The sequence below is a fragment of the Notothenia rossii genome (genome assembly GCF_949606895.1).
Source record: "Notothenia rossii genome assembly, chromosome: 3".
In the NCBI taxonomy this organism is placed as follows: domain Eukaryota; kingdom Metazoa; phylum Chordata; class Actinopteri; order Perciformes; family Nototheniidae; genus Notothenia; species Notothenia rossii.
Genome location: NC_136901.1, coordinates 13,123,220 through 13,133,216, shown reverse-complemented (window position 1 = coordinate 13,133,216; position 9,997 = coordinate 13,123,220). Strand labels below are relative to the sequence as shown.

The following is a 9,997-nucleotide window of genomic DNA, read 5'->3' as shown; positions in this document are numbered from 1 at the left end:
GGTGTTTTTTTGTAATTAGCAGACGGTGTCAAGAGGAAGAAAAGTCTCCTGGTTATTCACCTATACTCTAACTGCCATGAGAAAACTCAAAATTAATTTTCCAAAATCCGACACTAGGTGGTCTTTATCGCACCGGCAGATGACAGCGCTGACAAGGTGTGTTTTATCGCAGCGAGACGCTACAATACTAATTGTGGGTTTACCCATGGGATTAGTTTTGGGATTCGGCCACAACAGAAAAATAAAAAAATTAACTCTCGCTCACTCCAGCTGGTATGCTAATAGTTGCAGTTGCACACTAAGGCCAGCAGGGGGCGGTGGTGACAGCACACAGTGACACCAACAGCACCACCAAGGAAGCAGCAGCTGCAGCAGCAGCAGCAGTATGTCGTCAGTCAGCAGCGTGCTGTGGAGGTCATGCTTGGGACTTGAACATGTCGGTGCTGGAGCCCACTCTCCTGCTCTGTGTGTTCGGCTTTTTCTCCAGCCTGCGACCGTCGGAGCCCTTCCTTACCGCCTTCCTGCTGGGCCCGGACCACAACCTGACGGAGGAGCAGGTCAGTTAGCTAGCCGGGCAAAAGGCTATATAAATTAGCACTGACTGCTGTTTACCTTACCGGACCTTGCGTTACTGACTTACGCACTACTAAATACAATTAAGCATGTTATTTTAATTATATATATATATATATATATATATATATATATATATATATATATACTATACTATAAGTCCTATTTAATTAGCCTTTTACTTGTTTATACGGAAGAGGAAAAAGTAAACAAGTTCAGACTTTAATCTCAGAATTCAGATTTCCCCCCTGGACAAATAATAATAATTTTCTCAGAGAATGTTTTTTTGAAATCTCAGAATTCTGAGATGATTTGTTTCTCATGTGGCCCTTATGCTCTTCCGTATATTTACATTGAAGGCTACTGATGAATGTATTGGAGTCATGGAAACAAGACACTTCATAATAAAGTCATGTCAGAATTCTGACTTTTTTCTGTGAATTATTTTTGCTTTCCAAAAACTCTTCTCACATGGCCTTCTCACATCCTCTTCTGTATTAATGATATATTTGTAGCCTAAGACCTTTTTCTGTGAATTTCACACCACAAGAGCTCTTTGTTTCAGAATGTATTGACACACTTTCCTCTTGCTCAACATGTTTCATCATCCTAAGGGAAAACCTCTGACTAACATGCAGTTGGGTGTGCATACAATTACATATGCGTGTTACTTGTAATGTCTACAATTGGCAGCAGTCCCTATTGAGCACACTGTTAAGGTGTTGAGAATAACTTCATGATTTTATATCACAGGTCCCACTGTTTAATAAGAGTAGCTAAAGGCCCTCATGCTCAAAGAAGAGGATATTCAGTGCCATTTTTGGACTTGTTATGGCAAAAGAAAAGCAAGAATTTGCAGTTATGCAACAGTTTTACTGCACCGACCCACTTTTAATCAATGTAGGCTCTATGTCAGGGGTGTCAAACTCAATTTCAACTCGGGCCACATTAGCATCATGGTTGCACTCAAAGGGCCAGTTTTATATATAAGACTATAGAAGTATAAATATTTAATATATATAAAAGAATGTATTACATTATTGCCTCCACATTGGATTATTATCGGATAGGGTAATAACTTCATAATTAACTTCGTCTGAAATCAGAAGTCTAGGGCAAATAATTGCAATTCTCTTCAGTGAGAATCTCACAAAATGATTTGAAAGAAAAGCAAAATTCTGGAAAAAAAAGTGAAATTTTGAAAAGAAAGTAACATTTTGAAAAGAAAAGTCAAATTCCGAGAAAAAAGTCTAGTTTGAGATGCATTGTGGGACATGTAGTTTGTGGGCAATGTGCTTCTGTAAATCGGCATGTAACCGTATAATAAACATATTAAATTCTTTGCAAGCTCTTGTGGCTCCACATGAAATGGAGTCGCGGGTCGGATTTGGCCCTCAGGCCTTGAGTTTGACACCCCTTTTCTATGTGGACTGAGATACTTTAACACTGCCAGAATAATCCCTCATTAATAGTCATATCCTTTTGTAATTCTGGTTCATCCTAAAACAATTACGTCCACCGAGTTAACAGAGAGAAAACAAAGGTGGCGAGTTACTGTCAGATATCCATGTTTCATACAGTATCTAAAGTCATAGACATATTGGTTCATTTTGACTATAGGTCAGGTTGAGGAATCATTGTTTACTCGCTGTTTCTCGTTTCTTATGGCTCAGGCATGTAGCCTTAGAGAGTTGCTGTTATCTCTCTAGCATAGAGGCAGCTCTGTCTCTTTCTATTGCCAGTTTATAAAATAGTTTATTGTCTAGAGACACCTGGAAGTCCAGATGATCAGATGTGCAAGACCCTCTGACAGACAACCTTGAGTTATGGACAAACAGTTCTATTGCCCTGCTTGTTTAGTCTTGATATGAAGAATGTTGATGTATTCTTTCTGAACCAGTTAGAATCTCTGACAGCTAAAGGTATGCAAGTGATCTCGTTCTTCAATGGATCAACTCTGGATGGAATAATACAGGAGGTGGAGATTAGCTGTCTTGTGACTTAGGCTCCATTCCAATATGGCCCCTGCACCCTTTCACTCGACATCGAAGGATTCCCATGACTCTCAGAAGGAAAATAGAACAGCCATAATTAATCGGTGCCTTTTTTCATTTTTGTCAACTTAAGCTATAATACTAATGAATGCAACCTATGCTAATTGTGCTAGCATAAACTATGTGAATTAAAGATAAATGCAGTTGGACAGTATGACTGTCCTTCCTTCTGTTTCCATCAAGTCACTTAGACGCCGTAAACAGACAGTTCTGGCGCGACCCCCATCACCCCAGCAACAAACTGTTCTGTCTGTTGGCGTCTGGCAAGCGTTACCGCAGCAACAGGACAAAGACCAGCAGACCTAGAAACAGGTTCATCCCACAGGCCATAAGACTCATAATGCCTGAGTTCTGTGAAGTGCCTCCATCTTACAATTAATTTATCTTTATTTCACTGTACAATATTTCATTTTCCATTCTGTTCTTGTATCTTATTCTGTTTTCATATATATAGACTCCTGCATTTACTTGGTCACTTACAACCTTCTCTGCATCATATAGCTTATTGTATTTATTTATTGTATGTATATAGTTTACTTCATCAGAATCAGAAACGGGTTTATCACCAGGTAGGTTGACAGACACGTAGGAGGTATTTGACTTGGTGTCGTGGTGCATGCATAAAAGTAAAACAAGAATTAAAAAACACAGATAAATAACTATTTTAAGAACATAAAAAAGCAGTATTTACATTTAAACAGAATGGAATAAAATATGTGCAGTAAAAAAATCGACATTACTTGCATATTGGCATCTTTCCCAAAGGTTGCCCGTCTCTTTTGATACTGTCTTGACTTGAGGTCAGGTGGCCCTTTTTTACAAAACAAAAGTCTGTTTCTAACACTTCCTGTATGTGTTTTTTGCAGGTGGTTAATGAAATCTATCCAGTATGGACGTATTCCTACCTGGCGTTGCTGTTGCCTATCTTCCTGGCCACGGACTACCTGTGTTATAAGCCCGTGTTGGTGCTGCAGGCCACCAGCCTAGTGGTGACCTATGTGATTCTTCTGAAGGCGCGGGGCCTGCTGGCCATGCAGCTGCTGGAGTTCTTCTTCGGGCTGGCCACAGCCTCGGAGGTGGCGTACTACTCCTACATCTACAGCGTGGTGGAGCCGGCCCACTACCAGAAGGTGACGGGGTACTGCCGCAGCGTCACTCTGTTCGGCTCGGCAGCCGGCTCTCTGACCGGACAGCTGCTGCTCTCTTTGGCGAAAGTTCGGCTTGTGCACCTCGTCATCATCACTCTGGCCTCATCCGCCGTGGCCTTCGTCGCTCCCTGGTTCCTGCCCATGCCCAAGAGGAGCTTGTTTTTCCACATGGGAGCGGGGGAGGGGGGGCCACGCAGCAGCAACGCCCTGTTGGAGAAGGACTCGGAGAGGGAGCTGCCCCTGAATGGTGTCACCACAGTGAGTGACAGTCCTGCTGCACAATAATCAGTAACTCATTTGAACTTAAAGGTCTCCTATTATACTATTTTAGGCATATATAAAAAACATGTCTGAGATCACCCATTCTAGCCATACCTCATACCCCTCTATTTCAGCCCTGTTAGAGGAGTGCTGATTCTGGGTCCGTAGCTTTAAAAAAAAAAAGAAAGAAAGAGGGGGCGGAGCTTATACAGATACTCCGCTAAATGCCCCCGTTTTTAGAGATTTGGGTAGGGAGGAACAGAGAGAGGGTTTTGTGTTCTTACACTTTTTGAGTTCCCTTACACACCGGGGACAAATATTTATGTTTAAAAGACATTAAAAAAAGTTCATTTTGCATTATAGGAGACCTTTAAGCTATTTGAATTGAATTGACAGTCTGCTTCACAGCTCACATGATCCGGATTCCTCTGATGAAATGTGAATAACTTGAGCTCCCTCTCTCTCCATGCAGATATCCAGTTCCTCTGAGACAGGAAGTCAGGGCAGTGGGTTTGTGAAGGTGTTACGGATTCTCTTTGACGACTTCCTGCAGTGCTACAGAAGTGGGCCCCTGTTGGCCTGGTCTCTGTGGTGGGCTCTGGCCACCTGCGGCTACTTCCAGGTGGTCAACTACGCCCAGGCCCTGTGGGAGAACGTCCGTCCATCCCAGGACTACGAGATCTACAACGGCTACGTGGAGACGCTGTCCACACTGCTCGGTGAGGGCGCCGATTCATCAGGTGAAAAGTTGTTTAGCCATTTTGTTTTGGAGAGTGTCTAACTTCTTTTCTCTCCACAGGGGCCATGGCTGCTCTGCTGGTGGGCTGCCTGCCTCTGAGCTGGACTCAGTGGGGGGAGCTGGCTCTGTGTGTGCTCTCCCTGCTCATGGCTGTGTGTGTGTTTGTCATGGACACCGTGAGGAACATCTGGATGTGTTACGCCTCATACATCTTCTTCAGAGCCACCTACATGCTGCTCATCACCATGGCTACGTGAGTGTCAAGAGGCAATGAGCAGGTTCATTTAGATTATTGTAAGACTGAAAGGAAGAAGACACAGGTTATCTTCATTATCTGGAACACTCTGAAAGGAACCCTATAAGTCAAAGGCTTCACAGGTAAAGACTTTTGATGATTGGAAAAGTGTGGGAACGAGCCACTTAAAACCAAACATGAGCTGAATGGAATCATCAGGGGCTCTTGTTCTCCTTCTGCTTTCCTTTCTCTTAAGTGATGATTGTTTAGTTTGAGGTGTAGCTCACGGGTGGATTTCGCTTTCTGAGCAACTGAGTATTATTTTAATGGTTTTAAAGTCATTGGAGACACTGGTCTTAACCTTCCTCACATTTTGAATAAATCTTCCCTTGTCCCATCAGATACCAGATCGCAGCCAGCCTCAGCATGCAGCGCTACGCCCTGGTGTTCGGAGTGAACACCTTCATGGCGCTGCTGCTGCAGTCGCTCCTCACCGTGGTGGTGGTGGACTCCGCCGGCCTCGGCCTCGATGTTTTCACACAGGTGACAAATCAGATTTCACAATATCAATATTGCCAAATACCAAAGATACCTAAGTTTTGTGTTAGAAATATTTAGTACCCCAGCACATAGAAACTGCCGGATGCTAACTTGCATATGTTGGGCAATTTGCACAATTAGCATCAATTGCATTCATTAGCATTATTACCATTATAGCCTACAGTATGTGGACAATAGCTATACAATGGCTCGGCCGATTTTGGAGTAATTTGGGGGGTTATTAATGGAGCTGAGAATCCAGACATTTCCAGGATCAATAATGGCAGTCTGTCTGTACTCTGGGGGCTGATTTTGATTCATTTTTGGAAGATTTAGGGAGTCTGGATCATTTGGATCGGACAAATTGCCTATTTATTTGTAAAAATAAATGTTATTATAATATCTTATTATATTTATCTTGTGCACTCTATATCCAAAGATTGCAACACTACTCATGGTAGTCAAAATCCGTCCACTGAGTACAAATATGGCCCTTTCTGGATAAAACTGCCATTTTTGATATTTAAAATGTCAGAAATCGATTGAGCATCCTCAATAATCCATAAGTAATATGTTAGAAGTCATTTTTTTTACTATCGTCTGCATAGGCTAGAACGCACTTATGCTAATTGCCCAACATGCAAGTTGGCATCGGGCTGTCTGTGCTGGGGACCTGTATTATACATTTTTAACATAAAACTTTGGGGTACTCAACATTTCCAGGGTCACTATGCTAGACTATTTCCACATGTTGGCCATGCTATTTCGCAGGGTTAATTTGCTAACTACCTTGTTTCCTTCCCTTAGTTCCTCATCTATGGCTGCTACTTTGCTGTCATTTCTCTGGTGTTCCTCCTCGCTGGTGTGTGCAAACTGGCCTCCAGGAGGCGCTGCAGGCAGGGGGGGGCTGACAGCCCAGACACAGACTCTCCTTCAACACAGGACGCCAGCTCCACTAGATAGGCCTTTATCATAGGTATCAATTCTCTTGATATGCTTGAGCACCATGGGTTCAAGGAAGAGGGTTAGCGGGGAAATAATCCAATTGCGATTTTTCTGACAGATATTACGATTCGATTTGCGATATTTGTTTTTAAGCAACCCAAAAGAAACTAAGAAAGAAAGAACTAAACTTACATGAAACTTCCGTTGGGTTGCTTTAAAGTCAAGCTTCAGTTTAAGATTCACCCTGTCATAGAAACATGTGATGGAGCATTACTAACCTGACTCAGATTCAACTCCGATTCAAAAATACTTGGCAGGTGATTGGATCAATCTGTGTATCACCTTCTATCATGGGCCACTTCTGATTGGTTAACAATGGCTGGTACATGTGGAGCACAGCACTTCTTATTGGTGTGGATGACTGACACACGAGAACAAAAAAAAAAAGAAATCATAAAGAAAATTGCAGGCTTTGTGATTTGATAATTGCACCATTTCAAATCGCGATTTAGATTTCAAATCAATTAATCGTACAGCCCTATTGCCACATAAGAAACATGTAGAAATGACTGATGGTTGGAAATGTACAATGGGTTCATTCCAATTGGTTTGGTAAAAACCCACTTCCTGCTGCTTCGGAGTGAAGATACCTGAGAGAGCACATGTGCAGAATGACCAAAACGAGTTGCGTGATAATCACTCTTATGATTACTCACATTTTTATTTTCATTCAAGTGTGAGTATTAAACAAAAAGACTAGTAATGCAGCTTTAAAAAACTGCTGATCACAGATGAAAGGCTTCATCGGATATATGATATTGAAAAATGTTTACGAATGTTCAGAATTCGTAAGTCAGTGCCTTAATGTCAAGGCAAGAGCTAAATGAACACTAAGGATGGTTCCTTCCTAACGGCGCTGCTGCTCTTGTGTTACTGCGACACCAGCCTTTATTCTGAAGAGACTGTTTTTGTTATTTCCTTCTGTAATTGCATAGATTGTGTATTGGAGTTTATCAATATGAATCAATGTAGCTGACAGTATGTGATATTGACATGTTACCCTGTGGGGATCATGGATGTTTAATAGATGGATTTATACTAAATGTACTAATGTATGTTAGAACTGTATACATGTTTATTTAAGTTCAAGTTTGTAAGCTCACTATCACTTCGATTTTTGACGTTGTAATCAGTAAAAGTAAAAGCTAACGTCAGCCTGTAGAAAAACGACACATGGCTGCGCACCACCACGGCTGATGTTGGGCTATAAAAGAACTACTACTGTAAAATAGAAATAAGTAAATGTATTTTAAGCAAATGGCCTTTTTGTGTGTGTGTGTGTGTGTGTGTGTGTGTGTGTGTGTGTGTGTGTGTGTGTGTGTGTGTGTGTGTGTGTGTGTGTGTGTGTGTGTGTGTGTGTGTGTGTGTGTGTGTGTGTGTGTGTGTGTGTGTGTGTGTGTGTGTGTGTGTGTGTGTGTGTGTGTGTGTGTGTGTGTGTGTGTGTGTGTGTGTGTGTGTGTGTGTGTGTAAAAAATAACTGTAGAATTATTTGCACAATCTTTTACCTGCACTACGCAAAGTGAAACATTCCTAGTTGCTGTCTATGCAAAAAAATCATCAAAAATGATATGCCTAATAAACATAATATTTTGTTATGGGTGTGTGTTTTTACTGTTCCTTTTATTTTTCATTATATATTCAAATGGACAGAAATAACATCTATCCAGTGTTGTAGCCACACTTCAGATTAACACTAATGTCAGCATGTTCATATCATATGCATGTTGTTGTGAGCATGTTAAAATAAACACATTTGCTCATCAAAAGTAAGCTGGAATAGAAAAGTAGTAGCATTTTTAAGTTCTTGTCAGACAAAGCAGTTTATTTGACATGTTTAGCTTTAATTTAACATTAAATCCAAACAAACCAACATTTAAATGACAGGTTGTAATGCTATATAATAGGAAAACAAGTGGGTGAATACTTTTGCAAGGTGGTTTACGTAATGTGTAATCAGGTCATTTCCTGTTCCTCAGAAACACTGTCCTGTGGTCTTCTAAACACATAATGAATACACGTCCATTTCAAACTTTTATTTCGATGTAATAGTAAAGATTCCTTTCCTTTACCCAGCACAGGCTGCTCGATGCCTTTGAGGGTGTGTGTGTGTGTCAGGTGAGGCTCCAGATGACAGTCAGCATTGACATGATGCCATTAAGGACAGCGACGCCAAAACCCAGGTTGAAACCAGATGCATCTCTAGAAGAAAAACACAGATTCCTGCTTTTAAAATGTTGTATCCCTTAACTGCTGTCTGCTAGTGAGGTTATTTTGATCCACAATGATTGGATGTTGATTAATATTCAGATATCGGTCTGATATATGGCTTTTTCACCTGAAGTGTGCCGGTTTCATCGGTTTTATGGATACAATGCCAGGCTGGTACGAGTCCAGGTAAGTGAGGGTCCACGAGAAGACACAGCAGATACATCCCACTGATACTGACAGCACCAGGATACTCCAAAAACCTACAAACACACACACTGAACAATTACTGTACATAATGATATATTGATAATTGTAATACAATACTGTATTCATGTGTTCAACAGCTCAGTAAATCTGGGACTAAATGACCAAATCTAAATGTTTACCCAGCATCCTTTGTTCAGTCCCGTCCTCCCCTCTCACTCTTTCTGCACGCAGCTCTGAAACAGAAAAACTGAATTATGAGGGAAAAAATCTGACTTCTCAGAATTTTAAAAACATTTTAAAAACATTTTTCTGCAATGAGTACTTTTACCCCGAACACTTTAGGTAGATTTTCCTAATCATACTCAAATACTTTGTAGTACTGTAAATCTAGTATATTCACAGTTTGGCATTACAGTAGTAGCTACTTGTACTCAAGTAAATACTCAGACTACTTTATCCACCACTGATTATTTGTAGCTTATAGCCAAGTTTCAGAAAACTATGTAAAAGTAGCAGTTTGCACATCATAGTGTGCGCGAGAGGCGAGACACACCTATGTCCACAGGCGCACGCTCTTACCTTTGAGTATGGGGTAGATGAGAGCGCACACACAGCCCACAGCAGCCGCAGCTGCAGCGGAGCCCAGGACTGACAGCACGAGCACCGGCCACGGTTTAAAGCCGCTCCGGTTGGTGACCGACCGTCCCGCTCTTCCACATTCATTCTCTCCTGACAGGAAACTCTCCCCGGGTCTCACAGAAGGACAGTCTCTGTGCTCCATGTCCGGAAATGTGTCTGAAAAGTTCCCCGTGCCTCTCTTGACGCACTTTAACGTAACTTGCTTTTACGTTATATTGGACACAGATAGCGTATTAACTGACTCCTTTACCAGACTATATGTGTCAAAAAGTGCACATTATAAAAATGACTGAGCGTCCCGGAGGAGCATCAGGAATGTTCTTCTTCTTCTTCTGCCTGTAGTAGCACTTCCGCACACATAATTGTCCCTCGGGCTATTCCGTCACTG

General features: G+C 41.6%; 2 protein-coding genes across 2 annotated transcripts; one reads left to right on the top strand and one right to left on the bottom strand.

Annotated features, from left to right (window-relative positions):
• The first annotated feature begins 309 nt into the window (after positions 1–309).
• Positions 310–8,150, top strand: slc19a2 (solute carrier family 19 member 2). The gene is made up of 6 exons (XM_079667589.1): positions 310–557; positions 3,494–4,033; positions 4,509–4,755; positions 4,836–5,028; positions 5,412–5,553; positions 6,358–8,150. Exons 1-6 carry the CDS (start codon positions 435–437, stop codon positions 6,511–6,513), a joined length of 1,401 nt encoding a protein of 466 aa, XP_079523715.1. The 5' UTR covers positions 310–434; the 3' UTR covers positions 6,514–8,150.
• Positions 8,151–8,356: 206 nt separating this feature from the next.
• On the bottom strand, positions 8,357–9,959 carry arl6ip6 (ADP-ribosylation factor-like 6 interacting protein 6). The gene is made up of 4 exons (XM_079667594.1): positions 9,550–9,959; positions 9,150–9,203; positions 8,891–9,023; positions 8,357–8,754 (listed from the first exon to the last, which is right to left on the bottom strand). Exons 1-4 carry the CDS (start codon positions 9,749–9,751, stop codon positions 8,667–8,669), a joined length of 477 nt encoding a protein of 158 aa, XP_079523720.1. The 5' UTR covers positions 9,752–9,959; the 3' UTR covers positions 8,357–8,666.
• Between the last annotated feature and the right edge of the window lie 38 nt (positions 9,960–9,997).